The 21,680-nt window shown below is 47.7% G+C and overlaps 2 protein-coding genes across 13 annotated transcripts in view; one reads left to right on the forward strand and one right to left on the reverse strand.

Annotated features, from left to right (window-relative positions):
* SGPL1 (sphingosine-1-phosphate lyase 1) overlaps positions 1 to 13,425 on the forward strand; it is a 51,018-nt gene extending 37,593 nt beyond the window's left edge. For all 4 annotated transcript variants that reach the window (XM_023644446.2, XM_023644430.2, XM_070263172.1 and 1 more), the window contains exons 8-15: positions 2,723 to 2,811; positions 4,190 to 4,295; positions 5,708 to 5,806; positions 6,456 to 6,605; positions 7,925 to 8,163; positions 9,068 to 9,214; positions 10,191 to 10,311; positions 10,849 to 13,425. In XM_023644446.2, the coding sequence (XP_023500214.1) occupies positions 2,723 to 2,811; positions 4,190 to 4,295; positions 5,708 to 5,806; positions 6,456 to 6,605; positions 7,925 to 8,163; positions 9,068 to 9,214; positions 10,191 to 10,311; positions 10,849 to 10,989 (1,092 nt within the window). In that variant the 3' untranslated portion in view covers positions 10,990 to 13,425. The remainder of the gene's footprint in view (positions 1 to 2,722; positions 2,812 to 4,189; positions 4,296 to 5,707; positions 5,807 to 6,455; positions 6,606 to 7,924; positions 8,164 to 9,067; positions 9,215 to 10,190; positions 10,312 to 10,848) is intronic.
* Positions 13,426 to 15,716: 2,291 nt separating this feature from the next.
* On the reverse strand, positions 15,717 to 20,853 carry PCBD1 (pterin-4 alpha-carbinolamine dehydratase 1). 9 transcript variants are annotated; one of them, XM_070263202.1, is made up of 6 exons: positions 20,585 to 20,606; positions 19,791 to 19,845; positions 18,665 to 18,782; positions 17,672 to 17,803; positions 17,072 to 17,152; positions 15,717 to 16,276 (listed from the first exon to the last, which is right to left on the reverse strand). In XM_070263202.1, the coding sequence occupies exons 5-6, from the start codon at positions 17,138 to 17,140 to the stop codon at positions 16,178 to 16,180; spliced, it is 168 nt and encodes a 55-aa protein (XP_070119303.1). In that variant the 5' UTR covers positions 17,141 to 17,152; positions 17,672 to 17,803; positions 18,665 to 18,782; positions 19,791 to 19,845; positions 20,585 to 20,606; the 3' UTR covers positions 15,717 to 16,177. The 9 variants fall into 9 exon arrangements, with proteins under 9 accessions (XP_070119303.1, XP_023500239.1, XP_070119291.1 ...); XM_023644471.2 differs by lacking the exon at positions 19,791 to 19,845 and having other exon boundaries at positions 20,585 to 20,700; XM_070263190.1 differs by lacking the exon at positions 18,665 to 18,782 and having other exon boundaries at positions 20,585 to 20,695.
* Between the last annotated feature and the right edge of the window lie 827 nt (positions 20,854 to 21,680).

Consider the following 21,680-nt stretch of genomic DNA (forward strand, 5'->3'; position numbering starts at 1 on the left):
GCTTGCTTCTCTGAAGATTAGGAGTATTAATGATTATTAATTGATTAGGGGTATTAATGAGAATTCCCAGGATTTTGCTGACTCACCGGACAATCTCCGGGGCTTGGAGGAGGGGTTAGGAGTTGTGTTTTGCTCTCGGTTCTGCTTTAGAAACTTGTTCCTTTTTTTCTTTTCTTTTTTGTTTCTTCAAAGTTTTGCCGGTATTTGAAGTTTATTGCATTAGATTCTCTCTTTTCTTGTTTGGTGGTTGTTATGGCAGATAATTACTGCTTTTTTCCTTCATTCTTACGGTTATTGGGGGAGAAAAAAATCTGTAAAGTAGCTTCAGTCTGTCTTAATCCAGAAATCCAGCCTGTGGGGATTTTTTGTATTGCTGCATTTGGACCATGCCTCTCGCATTCTGCTCCTTTCTAGTGGATGTGTCAGGGATCAGGAGGAGGATAAAGTCAAAAATCCCCAGTCCCTTCGAATGCTTAGACTTTTGTAAGAGAACTAATTACCTCTGGGATTATTCAAGTTTCTCTCTTTCTCTTGAGTCTGTCTCTCTCTGTAAATCTCTCCGCCTCTGTCTCTCTTGATGAGCCACTTTCGGTGAAGAAAGTTCAGTTTACAGGTGGGAAACAGGAAGACAGCCAGATGGCTGAGCAGCCTTCAGCCTGTTCGCAGCTAAGGTCTTAAGCTCTTCTTGTTCATTGTTCTTCAACCTTAAACTAGCTTTCCTTTTGTTAACTTCATTTGCCTTAGTTAGAATGGGTGGGAGGTAGCTTCATATACTGAAAGAAATTAGGTTACCACAGAAAACAGTCTTGGCTTATGCAAATGCCATTGGGTCCAAACAGCATCTAAAAGAAAGTTTTCCAAATAGGTCATGTTCTACCCTTGTTTTCTCACATCCATATCCTATGTAAGAGTGAGTTTTTATAAACGTTGAAAGAAGATGATTAATATAACAAGTAGTCATTGAGGTTTCTATCTTGTTAATTCACAATTAAATTTCTGTTTTTCTTTGGGTACAGAGGATGGAGGGAAATGGGAGAGTAGTAGCATATTTGAACACAGAATTTGGCCATCAGAAATAAAAATTATAAGTAGAATTTAGGCGTTCCTGCTTTTATAGTCAAAAGTACACTGTTGTTTGCCTAACACATAATGATGTTGATTTGATGAGTTAACAGGACTGAAAATAGGACATGTGAAGTGGGTGACTAGGGGGTTTGGAAATATTTTTGCTTAGGTCATTCCTGGGCCTTAGTAAGAGATTGACGCACTGCACGCTTGGACTTTGCTCGTCCTTTCCTGACTTTCTTCACAACTGGTTTGGTTCCACATGTGACATTCTGAGGTTTTCTGCTAGACCACAGGACATGCTGCTGATCTGCAGAGCTGATCTCAACTGTGAGCATTTTGTCTTCTCTAGCATAGAAATGCAGAGAAGGGTCCGATGTCCAAGACAGTGTGTTATCTTGTGGATGACGGTCACATGTTTCATAAAGACTTCCTGAATCAAAAAATGACTGACTTTGCTCAGCTAATCTGCCATGTAACTCTTGACCACTGGGATTGTCTATCCAATGGTATTTTTGTCCTATATGTGGATGTTATTTTAGGAAATTTCAGTAGTCACTCTCTCATTCCATCTCATAGTAAGCTACACTAAATATGAAAACTTAGAAAGTTTTACTTCTTATCAGCGGATGCTAATGGATGATATTGGGTGAATCCCTTTAGTCTCTCAGGGGCTCCATTTTCTCACCTGTAAAATGAAAAAGCTATCTAAGATTATGTGAATCTTTGGAGATGATAAATCTAAGAAAATATTGCCCCAGCTTTGCTTTTCTGTTCATTTTGAAATGATTCGTTCTTAGATGTTATCGAAGGATAGCCAGATGGGTATGATGTGCCTGTGTTGGTCATGGTTTACTGAGAGTGACCTTGGGCATTAAGAAATATTAATGGAAAGTCTTGGGCGTCAGCCATGAGGCTGGGTGCTTGGAATGCTGTCATGAACAGATTGGTCCCCACCTGCGTGAGTTTGTAGTCCAGTGAGGAAAAGAGGATAGATGAAACTACCCCCGAGTGTGTTTGTTTCATCTCTGGTAAGTAAGTTCGCCTGTAGCAGAGGGGCCAGGCCTAGCTGCAGGAGTTTTGTTTTATTTAAAACAGGAGCTTTTTTTTGATTTCAGATAAGTAAGATAAACTTCTGTCTAAGTAGAGGCTTCTACTTTTCTTTGTCTTTCAAGCTTGTCAAAACCACAAGTTCACTTTGGAATGTATGAATGTCTCTTGGTCTTGTAATGTATTGCATAGCTTACTAGAATTATAGCTTTATAATTTCACATTCTTCAGTGGGTATTGAAAATTTACAGCAAAGTCAGTAGCCCTGATGGTTTTGAGTGGTGTAAAATGCTCTGTCCTACCTGCAAGTGGACGAATTGCGGAAAGGGAAGTGGAGGCTGCACAGGTGGGTCTGGGCGGATGTCTGTTTGTCCACACAGTGTGGAGCCTCTGCCCATTCTTACTTAGTAGTTTTTACTCTGTTTCTGAACCAAAATTGGGCTTAGCAACAAAGCCAGACTCTCCTTCTGGAAGACGTGGCAGTGTCTGCTCCGCAGCATCCAAGACCTGATCTGTTCCTCCGTCAGACAGTGACAAGATCAAGGCAGGAAGTGCGTGCCCACAGCTCTAACTCCCCTCCATAGATAGCATCTCTTCTTTGTTACAGGTGACCTCTGGGGGCACAGAAAGCATATTGATGGCCTGCAAAGCCTATCGGGACCTGGCCTTCGAGAATGGGATCAAAACTCCAGAAATGTATGTATGTGTGGCTGTCCTTTTCCCCTTTTAGATTTGTCTCGTTGGAGTACTGCTCTGTGAAATGGCCTGACAGTCTGTTTTCCGCTTCTTCTCTTCCTCTGGCAGTTCTGGTCCTCTTTCCTCCTGTTCTATGCCCTGGATGCTTATCCCTTGACATTCAGCAAAAGCCTGAGTGGGTCAGCCAGTTAACTTTAAAGATCGTTCCCTTTGCCATCCCCCAGGTTTATACCCGGTGTATACTGTAAGCAGAGTGAGATTCTTTTTCTACAAGTGACAGTTATAGGACTACATCTTTAAAATCCTGTGATATTTATTATAAATTATCTGGAGCCTAAGGAAAGCTCTCTACTTGTCTTAGTTCAGTGAAAGTTAAAATATGAATATGCTGCCTCAGGGTGCTCCCTAAAGAAGCCTGAGGGCTGTTTTCTGGGGGGAAAAATTTGAAAACTCTTTTGGAGATTTACCCATATTGCCATCCCATGGACCTAATTTTGGTATCTAGTTGCATTTTTTTGTCTTGACCCTTTCCTCGTACAGTGTGTTTATACCACATCTCTTGGGTTAATGTTTTTCCTACAAGTGTCAGTGACTAAGGGTTTTGCCACACATGATCTCATGCTGTGATTCATACTTAGCCTAAGAGAATAAATCAGGCCACCATCTTGCTTCGTGCGTCAACCTGCAGTGCTCTGTGCTTACTCGGTAATAGCGATTCTTCTCCCTTAAAGGGAACAGATCAGTTGTAAAATGAGTGCAGTAACTGAGAGAAGTCTGAAAGCAAGTACTCTTTTACTGTGAGAAGTTTCCTTTTTCGATACTATTTAAAGTGCTGCTTCCAAGTGTGTAGGAAAAATAGGGATTTTAGTTTCTCATAGGATCATGGTCTTTCAGAGATGGAGGGGACCACTGATCTGATGCTTGACTGCTGCTCTGACGTCCCTGCCGAGCAGTCTTACATTTTCTGCTAGAACATGTGTCACATCAGAAGCTTGCTTCCCGTCGAGGTACTGTCTTCAGGTAGCCGGCCATAGAAGGCTCTGCCTTGTGTGGAACTGATCCGTATTCCCTGCCCCGCATCTTTCATCTGCCAGCCGTAATTTATGCTGTGGATCCCCTGATGTGGGATTACTTTTGCGTTCTTCCTGTTGCCAAAATGATTTCCTAAATAGTAGGGAGAAAATTTCTATAGAAAATCAGTTGACTACTTCTTGTTTCTGCTTAAACAGAAAATTAAAATAATATAAGCACTTTTAAAAATCTGAGGAAAAATAATCAGAGGTTCACTCCTGGTAATTTAGATTAGCTGCTAGCTCTGCTTTCTCTGGAACCCTATTTTGATCTGAATTTCGTTATTCTCTTCTTCCCTGTCATTTAGTGTGGCCCCCCAAAGTGCCCATGCTGCATTTGACAAAGCAGCCAATTATTTTGGGATGAAGATTATTCGGGTTCCACTGAACAAAATGATGGAGGTGGATGTTCGGGTGAGTTCCTCGGAAGGGCTCTTGTCTGCCTTGGGCTGTGAGAAGCAGGAAGTTTACCTGATTGACTAGCTTTTCCGTGTCACACACTGATGGGCTCAAAATGCCTTTGATTGTAGCAGCCTGAGTTGTGAAAACTGCCGTTGGCAGGGGTGGTGGATTGTAGCTGCAGTCTCTTCATAGACTCAAGAGTTCTCATAGGAGGGTGAGCTGGTTGCTAACTTGAGACTTTAAAGACCTGGGCTTTGCTTCAGCACCATCACTTTCTCTTCTTGGTTTGTAAAATTATCATTAAGACTCACTCTGATTTTGATTGGCTTGATGAGTACTGTTGCCGTTAAAATAGTAATTATGTTTTTCAGAAGTAAACTATCTAATTTACTAGCACTAGCATTATTTCCACTTCCCATCTTTATTGAGGTGTTAACTGATAATTAATTAACAAATAAAAAATTGTATGTAGTTAAGGTGTACAACTTGATGTTTTGATATACATATACATTGTGAAATAATCACCACAATCAAGTTGTTTAACATATCCATCGCCACACATAGTTACTATTTTCTTTCTTCTTTTTTCACGGTTAGACTACTTAAGATACCTTCTAGATCTCTACACAGATTTCAAGTATACAGTGCAGTATGGTTAAGTATAGTCACATGGCCATACGTTACATCTCCAGAACTTACTCACGTTGCATAACTGAAACTTCGTACCCTTTGACCAACGTTTCCCCATTTCCTTCATCCTCCAGCCCCTGGCAACCACCTATTTACCCTTTGCTTCTGTTTTAAATTCCACATATAAGTGAGATCATACGGTATTTGTCTTTCTGTTCCTGGCTTATTTAACGTAGCATAATGTCCTCTACGTTCATGCATGTTGCTGCAAATGGCAGGCTTTCTTTTTTAAGGCTGAATAATATCCCTCTAGTAATTATTTTTATACCTTGCATTTGTGTAGGACTTTCCAGTTTTCAGAGTGCTGTCAGAATCGCATTTGAGCCTCATGACAGCCCAGGGAGGTTGTAGAAGTTATTAGTGTTCTTGCAGTTCACTGATGAGGACACAGACTGGGTGAGGTGAAGTAGTTTCCTCCAGGTGCCACTGCTAGTAAGAGGGGCTGGGCCGCACATGTGGCTCTTTTGCCTTTTAGCCCAGTATTCTTTTTACCCTCACAGTGATTTTGTTCTTTTTATATTGTGCTCTCAGACTGTTTTCCCCACATGGACCCATCTGGCCTTGTTTGTGTTCTGCCCCTGTGGTGGGGAGGCGGTCTTCTCCTGGGTTGGAGAGGTGAAGGAGGGTGCACAGTGGACTGAAACTCAAATAGTAGCCTAGGTTGCTCTTGGCAGCAGAAGAGAAGAGCAATTGTGACGTGGCTTCTCATTTTCCTCTAAACTTTGAACCCCTAGGCAATGAGAAGAGCCATCTCCAAGAACACTGCCATGCTCGTCTGCTCTACCCCCCAGTTTCCTCATGGCGTCATAGATCCTGTCCCTGAAGTGGCCAAGGTACGGAGAGGAATGGGCTGCTGGGCAGTCAGCTGAGGTTCTGCCGTAGAATCTAATGGTGCAGTGCTTGGCAGCTAAAGCCATCCTGAGTTTAGACTTCAGCACATCAGCCCTGTAGGAAGCCCTGCAGCTCTGTTTGGAGCCTCTGAAAGTTACCAGCTTCTCTATGGGGGAGGGGTAACACAAGGAAGAAGCTTTGTTTAAATTGGATACTCTGACAGAGTCCTGACTTTTCATTCAGATCAGAAAATAATCTGCGTTTAGAGGCAGGCATACCAGAGGGTGGTCTTCAGCGTGCTGCCCCATCGCACCTCGCTTCCCTGCCTGCGGTTGTTAAAGCAGGACCTTCCCCTCCAGAGGCAGCCTGAGTCTGAGTGCTGTGCCTGGCCTGCCTGCCTTTGCAGAGAGTTTGACGCCCTTGCATTTTTAAATATAAAATAGCATATTTCAGAGAAATTATTTTGAATGCTAAATACATTTGAAAGATGAGCAGTATTAGGAGTGTCAAAAATAGCCAGTTTTTTAAACATGGAAGAGAGAGTATGTAATGGCCTGTGGTTCTAGCCCACCTCTCCACCCACGTCTTGCAAAGTCTTTATTAGACGCGATAAATGAAATTCTCTCATGGTCTTTGTTTTTTTGGAACTAGCTGGCTGTCAAATACAAAATACCTCTTCATGTAGACGCTTGTCTGGGGGGCTTCCTCATCGTCTTTATGGAGAAAGCAGGATACCCACTGGAGCAACCATTTGATTTCCGGGTGAAAGGTGTGACCAGCATTTCAGCTGATACCCATAAGGTGAGTGAGGGAAGAGATCAGATGTTATCAGAGTAGACAATTGATTATTTTGACTATTATCAACAAAATAAATTGGGTAAAGCATGAGCCCCCCCCAAAAATATAAAATTAAATCTGACTCTGCTCTCACCAGGACATCTGATTCAGTTGACAAAGTGTAGTGATGGAGGAGACAAGCACTAGTGAAAAGAGACCTGCTATCTGCGTGTCACATGGCTAAGAGAATTTCTGTGTCCACTGACTGTGTAACTGGGATGTGCTAGTGTAGTGGCCCTTATATAAAAATTCCCTGAATCCTCGAGGTTGTGCGGGCTGGAGGGCGGAGGTGGGGTTGATGTTGGAATTCCTGAGCGGAGGTGTGCTAATGCTGCAGTTCCCACGCTGCTGGGCTCCGCACTGAGTGACAGGACTGTGTTGACGGACGAGTCCTTGGAAAAAAAGAACTTGCGTGCTCAGGAATGTTCAGCTTGTAATGTTTGAAAAGTCCATGCCTGCCACCCCTGGTGGACTGAGACAAAATCTAGATCAGTCAGGAACTCTTTTAAACTGTATCCAGATGTGGAAGAAGTAGCAGCCTCGGGAATGTATGCCTTGTTTTGATTGCAGTTTCCGAGCTTATTTTAGAGTGTAGTAAAGACCTGTTTTTCAGACTCTAAATCATCAGCATGAGATCTTCAGTCGGGGTATGACTTCATTTGGCCATGGCACCCAGACAGCTCCTGTGCCCTCTTCTCACTACCCATCCTCACGTGGGTCAGGGAGTGAGATCAGTTCCCTGTTACTTCAGTGTGAGTTAAGTAGGATGGCCTGTTTGCTATAAGGAAACCAAGTACCTAGTTTATTTCAGAGTTAGGTTAAGTAGCTTCTAGATCCTGAGCACCATAGTGTTCTTAAAAAGGAAGTGGAATACTAAGCAAAAAAGATGAGAAGGGAGTCAGAGCATGATTTTAGTTGCTCCAGGTGACTTGAATTTCATCCTTTCCTGGCTTCCAGTGGAAGTGGAAATTTATCTTTGCTTCCATCCTGACATACCACCCTGGCGTAATGTTTTAAATAAGGAAAAGCACATGCTGAGCGAGAGAGAAAGTAAAGGCATTAGCTGGACAAGACATTCTTCTTCCTAGGCCTCAGATTCCTCATCCCTAAAATAGAGATTTAAACTCCATCCTTTCAGTTCCCTCTGCCCTTTAACAATCTACCTTTGAATTCTTGGTGTGAGTGGGAAACAAACTGACACACGAGGAAGTGTGCATGATACGTGTTCTGGGACAGGCCTCTGTCTGGAACGGTACCCTCACCTGTCTGCTTCTCCCCCTCAGTATGGCTACGCCCCCAAAGGCTCTTCAGTGGTGTTGTACAGTGACAAGAAGTATAGGAGCTACCAGTTCTTCGTTGACACGGATTGGCAGGGTGGCATCTACGCTTCCCCGACCATGGCAGGCTCACGGCCTGGTGGCATCAGTGCAGCCTGTTGGGCCGCCTTGATGCACTTCGGTGAGAGCGGCTATGTCGAAGCTACCAAACAGATCATCAAAACTGCTCGCTTCCTCAAGTCAGAGTATGTGTGGAAGATGTGGTTCTGCCTTGTCTCTTGCTTTGTCTGCTAGTAGAGTAGGCTCAAGGCATCTGCCTGGCCAAGCACCCATAGCACAGCCCATTTGCCGTCCACTGAGAGACCAAGGATTTAGGACAGCAGCTTAGGAGTGTGTTGCTGGCCTGGGAGGATGAGCTCCCTCGCTCCACTGTGACTTGGAGGGTCAGGTCATCTCTGAGGGTGTCTTTAATAATTGGCAGCTCTTACCAAGTGCTAATGTCCAGTGTAATGGTTAAGGCAGTGGTTCTCAATAGAGCCTGCATCCTAATCACCTGCAGGCCGTGTTAAAATGCACATTGCTGGGCCCCACTCCTGGAAAGCTGATTCAGTGGGTTGAGTTTGAGGATTTGCATTTCCAGGAAGTTCCCAGTAGATACTGATGCTGCTGGTCTGGGAATCACACTTGGAGAGTCACTGGAATGAGAAAAGAATTAGAGATGGGACAGAATGAGTAGGGGAGCGGGGGTGATGAAATCTGGGGCTAAGCTAAGGCTGGAATTGGCTGCATGCTTCATTTCACATATCCGTTTGTGTATTCCCTGCCTGTGTCTCTGCATGTCACTGGGATTGGGGATGCTTTTTCAGGATCTTGAGGGTGAAGGAAAGTGGCCAGTAGGCATGTCTCATTTGAAAAAGGCCCGCGTATGGTTCTGATAGACCCATCTGTTGAGAAGTGCTGGACCATTTCTTGCTGTAGGGATTACATAGTGACATTTTAAACTGTAGAGATGGAGGGATTATCTTTCCAAGATTTTTATTAAAGTACATCTTTTATGCCTCAGAGGCCCCTGGGGGATTAAAGAGATGATGACCAGAGGAATATATGTGGCTGAATTTCCTTTTTGTTCCTTTGTTTGTTTGTCTTAAGACTGGAAAAAATCAAAGGCATCTTTGTTTTTGGGAATCCTCAATTGTCAGTCATTGCTCTGGGCTCCCGTGATTTTGACATCTACCGACTATTTAACCTGATGACTGCTAAGGGGTGGAACTTGAACCAGTTGCAGTTCCCACCCAGGTAAGCTTGAAGAAGCCTCTTTCGCTTTCTTTACATCATGACTTGAAGAACTTGGGAGGCAAGGAGACCTGAAATACAGAGATTGACTGCTAGAGCCCAGCACATTAGTGGCAACTGTGGTATCTACAGGATTTCTGTCTTGCCACCTGGCGTTATTCAGTATCAAGAATGAGACCATTAGTTTTAAACTCTGGCAAAATAAGATGGCAGCCTCTTGAGACCAGTGGTTGGTAATGAGATCCCCCACTCCACTCTCTTTCTAGGCTCCATACTCGCTGATCCATCTTGTACACAGCCATCAGATTGCTCTTATAAACTGACTTGGTACCTGAGTAATAGTCAACTTAGAACCTTCCAGAGGGCCTTTAAGCATTCAGGGCCACGACTGTCTTCTTTAACATGCTTTTCTAACCTAATCTTCCATGATGCCTTTAAATACACACTCCACTCCAGTGGACTAGGTCTCCCCATGTCCTTCATGTACCCATGATCCTTTCACATGTTGGTGCCATTGCCAGCCCCCGCTGGACTCTTCTCTTTCCTCTTCACAATCCCTCTGTCTCCCTCCAGGGAGAGTTACAGTTTCTTCTTTGCCCTGAAGTCCTTCAGGACCCCAGCCTTACGGCCCTGTCCCCGTGAGGGTTTATCATCTAAGAGAGAAGCATCCCATTGGTGGTTGAAGGAATAGCTGTTGACAGTTTTGGAGGGAGGGGTGGGCCAGAACAGCCAGCTGTATTCATTCTATCCAGATGGTTCTTGATCACGCTGAGAAGCCCTCCTGCTGGCCCATACTTGACAACACATGTATTTGAGAGCCCTGGGTCCCAGGACTGGGAACAACTTGGATGCCTACACTTTTCACAAATAACATGAAGAAGCAACCAGTAAATTCCTGTATTTGGGGCTGCTTTATTTTATGACTTTTTTTTCCTTTTTCCAAAGTTCATCTCTCTCTGTCTCTTTTCTTCTCCCGTAGTATTCATTTCTGCATCACGTTAGTACACACCCGGAAGCGAGTAGCCATACAGTTCCTAAAGGACATCCGGGAATCTGTCACTCAAATCATGAAGAATCCTAAAGCAAAGACCACAGGAATGGTAGGGACACTTTGGGTTTTTTCTTCCTGTGGAAGTTTAGGTATTGGTGGGGATTTGAAAGAATCATATGACCTCGAATCTGTTCCTGCCTCTGCCCTGTATCCACAAACCTCTTTCCTTATTTAATTGGAGCTGATGGTCTCTGCTTCACCCAATCCTAGGGTTTTTTAGTCTCAAATGAGATATACTATATATAAAGCACCTTGTAAATTTGAAAGTGCTGTACAAAGGCAGGTGGTGGTGGTGGTGGTATCCATTTGAAAGGAAAAGTTTGACACAGGAAAGGCAATAAACCTGTTTTCTCTTGAATTTTCTATAGCAAAATCCATAGGATAGTTCCTTTGGGAAGAAAGGCAGACTGGCAAGTACCCATGAGAAATTTACTGTGCCAGCTGTCTCCTGATAGAGTTGTGCCTGGATGGGCATGGAGGGGAGAGGAGAGCACGTGGGGGACAGGGAGCAGGAGGGCATAAGCATAGCTTCGTTTTTGTTCCCGTACCCCTCATCTCTAATTACATGCTTTGACTGGATTTGTAGGGTGCGATCTACGGCATGGCCCAGACAACCGTTGACAGGAACCTGGTGGCAGAATTGTCCTCGGTCTTCTTGGACAGCCTTTTCAGCACAGATACTGTAACTCAAGGCAGCCAGATGAATGGTTCTCCAAAACCCCGCTGAACCTGACCCCTTTCTGCCCCTGAGGGACTTCTGGCCTCCAGACGATTCTCTGGGTGTGGAACAGGCCACGTACAGTTTCACCATCTGCTCTCGCTCAATAGAGCACAGCAAGACAGACCACGAGACAGCTTGATCCTCAGGATTCTTGTTCCTCCCTTGATAAAGGGATAAATAATTCCATTATGTAATTATTTTGCCCTTGTTCTAAATGTTACCCTAGCAGTTGTTTTAACCATTTCCTTCTCTAACCTCTCTGGCTTTCAGCTTCACTTGATCCTTGTGGGGCAGCTCTGACCTGACCTGACTCCTTAGGGAAGCCGAGTTCAGTTGATGAGATAGAAAAAGGCTTTCTCGGGGATCTCAGGCGGATGGGTTGGATAGGAAGCTTTGAGCGAACCGCTGTCTCCCAGGTGGGTCTTGGGTATGCTTTAAGCAGGAGGCGTTTTCATGCCTCCTCGCTGAGTAGTTTAGTTGTCTCTCTTAGAGTCACTTTTATTGCAACTTATTTTATTTTTCTAGGACACAGATTGACCAGGCTGTTGTGCCTACCATTCAGGATTGGAGTGGTCAAGCTTATCTGCTCAGTCTACAAGGCAGGGTTTGGAGTGGTCCATTGGTCCTGTTGTGCAATTGCAGTCCCCATTTGATACTTGATTGCCACCATCTTTTGAGATTCTTGTTTGAAGTTATGCTCCCATTAGTTTGTTCTTGTTTCCATGGACTGGGAAGAGAATGTGGTTTCTAGAGAATCTAGGACTTTCTGGCCCTGGTGCTGCCTCTGAATTGGCAGTGTTCAGAACCCACCTGAACTCTCTCCTGGGCTGGTGATGAAACCAGACCCTTTTCCAGCCTTTTCTGAGTATCAGAGTAGGATGAGCACCCAAACTCAAATGAGTGTCACCAAAGTTCATGGTGGTCCTCCCCTCCCCTATTGCTTTAAGCCACCTTGTATGAGAATGTGTTCGCTTGAAGGAACAGCTCAGAGCACCTTCACAAGTTGCCTTGACTTACACCCTCCTCGCACCCACCTAGGGTGAGAGAGCCCCAAGGCAAGGAAAGTTTTCTCTCCCCATAGTATGTTCTTCCTGCCTCTTCCTCCTTTAGTCTGCTCCCAAAGGTACTATGGCAGCTTAGCCTCTGGTACTGACTGCTTCTCAGCCCTGTCTAGGACGAGAGAAACTTTTTGGAGTAGGCGAACACGATGGCAAGTGTCAGTTGTGGTCTAGGGCCCGAGATCCCTTCGTAAGACTAGTTGCTCAGGGTGGTGCAGGGACAGGACCAAACCCTGCACCCACTTCCTACCCTCCTCTTCCCTGCATGGGCCCTGATCTAGGTTGAGCCACTGCCCTACTCTGCTGAAGACATACTGTGTGCCTTTTCCTCGGCAGTGAGCAGCACTGGGCTATTCCTGACCTAGGCCCTAGAGGAAACGGATCAGTCTTTGAGGGTTTTATTTGGGTAGGGGAGTACGTAGGTAAGTCAGGAGAAACTTTCCTCTGTTCCATTACCCTTCTCAGGGACTCCTGAACATTCAGCCTCTTCAGGCTGGTAGCCTCTTGCCTCCCTCCCTGAGAATGCTGGCTGGGAGAGCCAGAATGACCAGACTTTCCCCAAGCTCCTTAGCATGTTTGTCTGAAGTGTTCTTAGCACCGTACTTCCTACACAACAGCTCTGACTGGCTGGTCATCTCATTGGAGGGCTGGGCTGTGTGTGTGCGTGTGTGTATGTGTGTGTGAGAGAGAGAGTGAGAGAGAGAAGGAGGGGGAGAGACGAGGATATGGGAGTCATTCCCTCCAGTTGCTGAACTGGTCGGCACTGCCAGAGAGAGGACCTGTGGTGGGAGCTGTGTGTGAATTGTCTTGGGTCTCTAGTGCATTCATTATGTTGGAGGAAGTCCAAGGACCCAGAACCACCCAGCAGGCACCACTGTGGTTTGTCAGCTGCTAAAATGGAGAAGCATGTGCCCTACAGAGTGTGCTGCTGCTTCCAGTGTCTCTCCAGGACCTTCTCCTGTGCTGTGGCAACACTGCTGCTGGGGGCAGTGGTGTTTTTCAAAGGGACCTACTGTAGCCACTTGAATTTCTGATCATAAGCCTGAGTTTGACTAACAGTTGTGGACTTTCCATTCTGTGTATCTACGTGTAGTAACACCTAGTCTGGCGGGGGGGGCGGGATGTCTTCATGATACCATGTAGCAGATGTCACACTGGCCTCTGCAAAACTCTGCCGTCTTGTTTCTGCACTAGAAGTAAGTAGTCCTGTGAATACACTGCCATGTCACTCTTAACATTACCAATTTTATATTTGGAAGATGGTACTTGCCTCTTTTTAAATCTTTCGTCTTTAACCTCCCCCTTCCCATCTCAAAGCTCCCTTCCTAATTGCAGCAATAATTTCTTAAAAAGCAATTAAGTAATTAAATGTCCCAAATCTTAATCACTGTGGGTTGCATTCGTTTATTGCGGCACAAAGGAGATCCCAGATGGGGTGGTGGCAGCTGGCGAACTGCCTGCTGGTGAGACATTGCCCCCTTGTGGTGAAATGTTCTGTGACCACTGATATTGGGGCCAGCGGGCAGAGATGATGAGCAGCAATCCCGCACAATTCCAAGCACTTTCATAGGTAGCTCCACTGAAGGGGTGGTCATACCTGTTTTAAAGTGGTTTGGAACTCAGGTCTTTAGTTCCCCAGGGCCAGGGCCCTGCCTTAAGTGTTCTGTCATCATCATCCACTTCTGCTTACACCTTAATGACGCCTTAAGCTCTCTGCGGTAGTCTCGGCCACCTGGGCAGTGTGGCTCTGTCTAACCAGAGGACACTGACTTCAAGCCCTGCCTTTGGTTTGGGGGCTAATGGAACCCCTCAGATGATCTTTGCACATGTCACCGCTGGGCATCTTGTTCCTTTATGAATAACAAATGAGAAGTCTTTCCAAAGGGTCACTCAGGTTCTGAAGACTGTTATTCAGATAACCCAGCTTTGCATTCTGGCTTTCAGCCCTTTCAGACTTTGCCAGAATCAAGCGAAGGAATGCCACCTTTGCTATAGTTTCTGCCAAATGACTCGGCTCCTGAGCACCTACTTGCTTTGAGGTAAACCCTGGAGAAAGAGGGGCCAGATATGCTTGGTTAGGAGGCCTGTCCTGTCCAAGAAGTGGGGTCCAGATGCTTGTACATGCTCCTCACGGCTGGGAGCCCCTTTGCCTTCTCTGGATTCTCAGTGGCAACAAGCCGCTTTTAGCTAGACCCAGTAGTGACGGAAGTAAGGACGGAGCCTAATTTGATAGCCAGCAACTCGAGCCTGGTCAGCAAAAGTCAGGTGTTTGAGAGCTCTTTCTTGAATTGGAGTCTTAATTGCCTTACTTGTGCTTTCTTCTTTTTCATAGTCTTTCCTTAACATTCTCCCCTATAATTTCAATTATTTCCATTAATTTTAGAATAAATATATTTATTTCTAAAAAGTATTCCTGTGTCTTTGTCTAACACAAAGATGCTTCATACAACTGGAATGACCTCTAGGTTGGCATTTTTCAACCTCTCATCCATGACAGTAAGCAGAGGCAGGGAGGTGACGTACACATGGTCCATACCTCCGTGTCTGGTGGCTTCTGTCCCCTAACACACAGTCATCAGGTCAAAGCACACTTAGAAAAATTTATGTCAGACATGGAGCACATGGGGGACTGCTGTCTGAACCTTGTTGGTTTTGAAATTAAGCTTTGCTGAGAACATGCTAGTAACGTAGGTACTGATAATCCTTACTGGCATGTAGGCTGGGAAGGGAGTCCTGCTAGTCCATCTTACCAAAAATACGCTTATTTCTCAACCACCACCCTCTGCCTCTTTTCTCACCCTTGTTGCAGGACCAACTCATCCAGGGTGACTGGGTTGACACTGCTAGATCCCTGGTCCCAGTGACCCTGGCATTTGGCTTAGTACCCAGGCAGCTTCAGGTTCAGGTCATAGGTGAGAGCCTGTCCGGAGAAGGGCTTCCCACTCTTGCATAATGGCATACGTGGGACAATACCCACATGGCATGCACACAGGGGTAGAGATGAGACTGCTCTCGGCCCTTCTAGTCACGGCGCATCAGTGGGAGCATTCTGCCCTAGAGTTACTGAGCTGGAGGAGTGATCTGTGTGAATCAGCTGCTTAACTGCTCAGATGGTAGATAGCCTGTCACCTCCTAAGCTGGGCCTTTTCTTATCTTCCTTATAGAGTAAAAGCAGGTGACCCTTGAGACTTTGGCTAAGTTTCTAAGAAACTGTAGAAACCATGAGGATTAGAAATCTCACCATTGGATGTTGTAGACCAGAAGAAGATATACAGCCCATGACACCCTGGCTAGTCATAGGTCACACCATGCATATAATACTGTCCTGCACACCTTCATCTTTGTTCGTGATGCTCCCTGAGCCTTCTCTGCCTCCAGAATCCTATTCAGGTCTTGAAGGCACATCTCAAATCAAGCTTCCAGATTCCCCTTCTTAATCGCTGTGTGTTCCCATTTCATTTCTTATCCTTGCATCTAGCATTAATTCATCCTGCCTAGTTAACTGTTTTCTTGCTTAATTTCCCAGGATGATGATGAACTCCTTCAAGGCAGGGTGGTCTGGTGGCCTTTTCCCCCCAGTGCCTTGAACACTGCATTGCCCAGAGGAAGTGCTTTAAATGCATATTGACTCCAATTTGGATTGACCTGTGGAAAAGAAGATTCTAGAGCCTGAGGCCAAGTAAAACCATAGTTTTATTTGAGGCATAAAAGCACATATGTTTCTGTCACACAGGATAGGCTTGACTTTAGGATCTTGGTTTCTATCGTAGACACAGCTGTCACAGCTTCTTGGGAAATAAACTAAAAAGGGATCAAGACACAGCCTGGAAAGAAAATTACTGAAAAAACAGTACTGTTGCTGGAAAGTTACAAAGAAAGGGAAGATCTTACTTCACTTAGTGTACATGTAACAGAGCCCCAAGGATGAAGAGAGTGGTGTGGGGAAGAGTTCCTGGTGTTGGCCCATGTGCTGGCATCTCCCGTTTTCCCAGCAAGAGCTCACCCCTAAATGGAGGCAGCAGGGTCGCCTTGGCAACTCTGACTGCATCAACATCTCGAGGCTCCCCAGTTCCCTCTCTAGATTCCCAGTTCAGTAACCCCTGTCCCCTGAAGAATTCCAAGAGGAAGGGCAGGGTCTATGTCATGGACACTGCTACTTGTTCGATGAAGCTGGCCAGGTTTATGTCCCGCTCTGAAAGGCCTGCACACTCATGGGTACTCAGGGTGATGTGGACCTGAAACAAAACCAGAGATTCAGGGCCAGCCGATTCCACTGACTTCACCTAAGAGCAGGAGAAGCACTAGCTATGGGGCTCAGCCACCCTGAGAGCTCCAGAGCAGTGGCCGGTGTCCACAGTCTGTCCGGGGGCTGCCTGCCTGACGTGTCTGTAACAACAATGCAAAACTGTCTTCTATTACACCTCCAGAAACAATGGAGACTTCAGCTATAGGATAAAAAAGAAATATCGAAGTAGCATGAGCAACCTAAAAGCTAAAGACCAGACCCAAACCAACTCCAGCCCCGAATGCTGTCCATCTGCAGCCCATCTCTTCCAGCCTGCAGTGTTCTTAGGGAGTCCAGCATGGCACTTGGCACATGGCAGGCACTGAACGACTGTCTCAATTCATTCAGCAGACAATCTGTGTTTGCTGTGCATGGGTGTTCTTAGCTCAAGTTTATTACTTTTTCATTCTTCCATATCTCCAGAAAGCTGGAAGCCATTTAGAGCTCTTAACAGTCACTAGGCCTGACTGCCACAGCCCTTCCTTCCTTGGGTTTTGCCTTCTTAAGGTCTACTTTAACCACAGGTTATCTCACAAGTGTTTTAATTTGCAGTTCTTTAATTTGTAGTGAGAGGGGAGTAGTTTGTGTTGATTCTAGGAAGGAGATGAATGGAACAGGAGGAGTGGACAGTTAACCTGTGGGTGAGGAGGGCTCATGGGACGTCCAAGGAAGGGGCCTTCAGAATGAGCCAGAATCCTCAGATCCCGGGTGGGTGGGCCCAGCGCAGCAGGCATGCGCCACTCACCTTGTTGTACACGTTAAACCATTCGGGGTGGTGGTCCAGTTTCTCGGCCTGCAGGGCCACTCTGGTCATGAAGCCGAACGCCTGTTTGGTGAGGTGAGACTCAGGTTAGTGTTCTGAGAGACTTCTGGGCACCTTCTCATGGCCAGTGTGAGGCCTCCATGAGGAGGGTGCACAAGCGCCCTACAAACAGAGCCCTCTAACTTTCATCACTCCCCCTGGCATCCTGCCACTGGTTCTAAGGCCAGAGTTGGAGGTGATCTTTCTGCAGTAGGAAGAAAGTCTTGTTACTAGGATCACTAAGGAGGTGGAGACACCTGAGAGGTTTCTAGTCTTGGCCAATCTTCTGGCTATCCACTAAAACGTCTTCAGATGTACGTGTTTCCTACTTGAACTATCTCTTTTAAGGATTTTTTCTCAAAGTTCTAGGTATGGAGAGCCTAAGACCCATCTCCCCACACACCAATCCCCAAGGATGACACCTGCCAAGGAAACTGGATTAGTATCATTTCTCAGAGTCTTGGCCAATAGGACTTTAAGGGAGAAAACACATTCTGGAATGTGACCCCATCAGCCCAGTCTCAGAAAACTCTGGTGCCATACCCTATTGAAGTCTTTGAAATGGAACTGCTTGAAGATAGCATCTCGACCTTCCAACTCGTTCCACCCCACAGCTCTCAGGTTTGGCAGCAGCTGCTCCCTCTCCTCAGCACTTAGCCTGTGTGCTTTGCCAGCCTAGGAGAGGAAGAAGAACAGAGCCCAAGGGCATTTCTTTTTCACAGGACAAAAGAAAGGGCCCCAGACCTTCGGGGAAATCTAGCCAGCCTCCACTGACACCCTCAAAGGGCAGCTGGTATAAAGCAATAGACTGGGAGGTGTGAGGGTGGCGCCCTGCCCTGGAGGTGGGGCCCTGGCTCACACACTGATAGGTTCTTAGATTTTACACTCCACTCACAGGACAGAAAATCCTGAGGAATAATGCAAACACTGGGACTGAGAAACACTCCTCCCCAACCCCTGCCCCCAAAGCCTTACAGATGAACCGCCCCCTCCCAAAAAAAACCCCAGGTCTCTTACGTTAGAGGGAGGAAAAGCAAAATCAAGCCCAGATGTGTTTGTGTTACAACACAACCTTTCAGAAAGAGTCCTGTGATGGTCCAACCTTCCTTTTCCAGTCCACCCCATGCCTCTACTGTTACTGTCAGGTGTATGGAAGAGGAAACTGAGGCCCAGAGAGGGGAAATGACCACTCTTCTCCCACCCCCCCCCCCCAACCTGTCAGTGAGAGCACAGGCATCGTTCTCAACGTGGGTCTGTGCATCTGCATGCCTGGGGCCCGGCAAAGGAATTAGCACTTAAAACATGTTCCAGGCAATTCTTAGCCACACTGCAGTTAACAACTACTGGCACTACCTCCCAGTGGGTCCTCTGTCACGCTCCCATGCAGCCTCTGGTTCCCAGGTGCCAGGCCTAGGCTTCTCAGATTTCCACCTTCTTTTCTAGTCTGTCCACTTGGGAAGCCCAAGCCACATAGCTCAGTCCCAAAAGTGGAAGTAATTTGGCCTTCTGGCAAAACTAGTGCCTCATCCTATTTACCTATTGTGCAAAGTGCCCTCTAGGCAGCCACTGGCACAGCTGAGGCCATGAGCGGAGCCCTCAGAGAAGAGGGAGGCAAAGGTCAGTTCCATCCTCTGGAAGGATGCAGGCCTAGGAGCTTAAAGGGATCCCAGAATTTAGGCTCCTGAAATAGAACTACTCAAGACAAACTGTAGAGGGCTACATTAAAAATCAGTCAGTCAGGTCTGGGAGAGTCCGTGAGGGAGGTCAGTGTAGCTTTCAGGAGGCAGCCCGCAGACTGGAAGCCGTGGGGTGAGCTGGCAGCACTGGTCCAGGCCTGGGTTCTGCCACTCTCCAGCCAGGTGGCCTGGTGGCACTCAAGGGGACAAGAACTTCCACTCCAGAGATCAGCAGGAGGAGCCAATGGGACACTTTGGTGAACACTGTTATTAAGGAATGTCATCTGTATTTTTAAAAAGAGATTCCCTCGGGCAAGCAGCTTCTGAGGGGCCTTGCAGGCTGGGGTAGGACTGGAAAAGCGTTGCAGCACTCAAGTCAATCTTTTCTCCCTCCTGGAAAAGCCTGTTCCCTCGGGACTGATCTGGCTTGGTCCATCTCCTCGGCTCTGGAAGGCTGGAGCCGGCAGTAGAGATCTGCATCACGCACCCACCCCATCTCTGTTCCACAGCTGGCCCTTTCTCAGTGGCTGAGAAGCCTGGTCCATGTATCCAGGCAACCAGATGACCAGATGTCAGCCAAAGCATCAGAACCCACTTAGTTCTCTGGCTCTGAAAGGAGTGGGTGGGTACCAGTGAGCTCCTAGGAAGCCCCCCTCTTTCTCTTTAGAGTCTTCTGGAATCTCCCAAGTTTCATTGCTGGGGGCTGAACTGACAAGCCCCTCTGAGATCTGGGATCAGAGAGGGGGAGGGGTGGTGTTTGCTTAGTAAATCACAGGTCAGGCCTGGACGGCCTCCGCCCCTGGGAGAGTGTGCAGAGGGGTTACTGATTACCCATCCTTGGGGCCTCAGTGCCCCTCACAGTCAGCTTCAGTCACCACACCCCCTCCCTCCAAGCCACAGCCTTCAAAATGCCCTCCCAGGTGTCACCACAGTCCCAACTGTTCCTAATGCTTTTGGGCCAGAAATGGGCAATTTAGTCGAGTTACCTGGGTCTAGCAGCTCCTCTGCCTGTTGCCTAGGGGCTCACCTTCACCTCCCTAGCTGAGAGCAGCGGGGGGGCAGGGTTGAAGAAGAGCTGAGCACACAGGGCCCGAGACCCTCCTGGGGGGAAGCTCAGCGGGGAGGAGGCGTCGTCCTGAGCAATCATGTCCCCGTGGCTGGGCACAGGTCTCAAACTAGGCGCCAGGGGCCGGCTCTGAGGTGGGGGCCAGCACAGGGTGCACAGAAGGCTTGGCCAGCCCCCATGCCCAGAAGTGCAAGCGAGGGGCAGTACACAGACACGCAGAGGAACACACACACTATCTCCTCCTCTCACTCACACACACAGCCTTCCCCTCACCTCCAATATGGAGCAGAACCGTGCCACCGAAGGGGACGATATCTGCGGGCTCACTATGCTGCCCGTCCCCACCCTGGCCCCGGGCCCACCGCCCCACCCCCGTCCGCAGCACTCAGGCGCCGAGGGGGGCACCGGCCTGGGAGCAGGGCCAGGCCTGGGCTCCCGCCTCGCTGTTACCCGGGCCTGCCTTCGCCCCTCTCTCAGCCTCAGCTTTCCCTGGGGCGCCACCAGGGGGTAGGAGCGGGGGACACCCCGACTCTCCGCGCCAGGGGCGCGGCTGCTCTGCGATGGGCTCGGAGGGGCCTTCCCCTGCCCCCCCGCCCCGCCCTCGCCGCCGGCCTGGGCGGGACCCTGCGCGGGCCCCTTCCTCTCCTCCGCCCCTCCCGCGCACCCGTTCCTAACGGGGCTGCTCCGATCGCGGCGGCACGCGAGCCCCCTCACCATGTCGGGGCGCAGACGCGGGCGGGCGGCAGGTGGCGGCGGCGGCGGCGGCGGGGGCGGGCGCGGCGCCTCGCGCACTGGGCAGCCGCCGGGCGGGGCTGCGCTCGGGCCGCCCCGGGGCGGGGAGCGCGGCGGGGGAGGGGCCGCCCACCGGTAATGTTTAACCCCGGCCGACGCGCTCGGCCTCTGCCCTCTTCCAGCACCTTTCTCGGTGCCGGTGCGGTTGTCACAGGGCGCGCGGCTTAAGTACGCGGGCTCCAAATGCGGGCTTCTTGCATTTGAATCGTGCTCTGCCGCTGCCGGCTGCGTGACCCTGGGCGCGAGATTACCATTTTCTTTTCTTTTTTTCGATAAAGTGTTTTACCTTATCGAGGTATTGACCTACAATAAACCGCACGTATTTAAAGTGTACAATTTGCTACGTTTTGACATGTGTGCTCCCCTGCCACCGTCACCACTATCACGATCATGAACATATCCATCACCCCTAAAAGTTTCCTTCTCCGTCCTCAGCCAGCCATTGATCTGCTTCTGGTCACTCCAGATTGGATTGCATTTTCCAGAATTCTGTGTAAATGGAAATCATACAGTACGTACTCCTTTTGTGTCTGACTTCTTTCACTCAACATAATTACGGTGTGCTATGAACTTTTGCATACAAGGTTTTGTGTAGATACATACTTTCATTTTTCTTGGGTAAATGCCGAGGAGTGGAATGGCTGGGTCATATGGCAGGTGTGTGCTTAAAACTGGTTAGGAAACTGCCAAACTGCTTCCCAAAGCGGTTGTACCGTTTTGAATTCCTACCAGCTGGGGAGGAGAGGGCCAGTCCCCGTCGTCCGTCTGTCCGTCCGTCGTCCCCCCCCCCCCCCCGCCCCCCAACATACAGGCATCCCCCTACTGGGTGTGATCACCTTTTTAAATTTCACCCATTCTAATTGGTGTGTAGTAGTATCTCACTGTGGTTTTAATTTGAGTTTCCTTAATGACTAATGATATTAAACACCTTGTCATGTGCTTATTTGCCATTGGTATGTCTTTGATAAATTGCCTGTTCAAATTCCCTGCCCATTTTGAGTTATTTTCTTATTGGTTT

Source organism: Equus caballus, chromosome 1 (assembly GCF_041296265.1).
Source record: "Equus caballus isolate H_3958 breed thoroughbred chromosome 1, TB-T2T, whole genome shotgun sequence".
In the NCBI taxonomy this organism is placed as follows: Eukaryota; Metazoa; Chordata; class Mammalia; order Perissodactyla; family Equidae; genus Equus; species Equus caballus.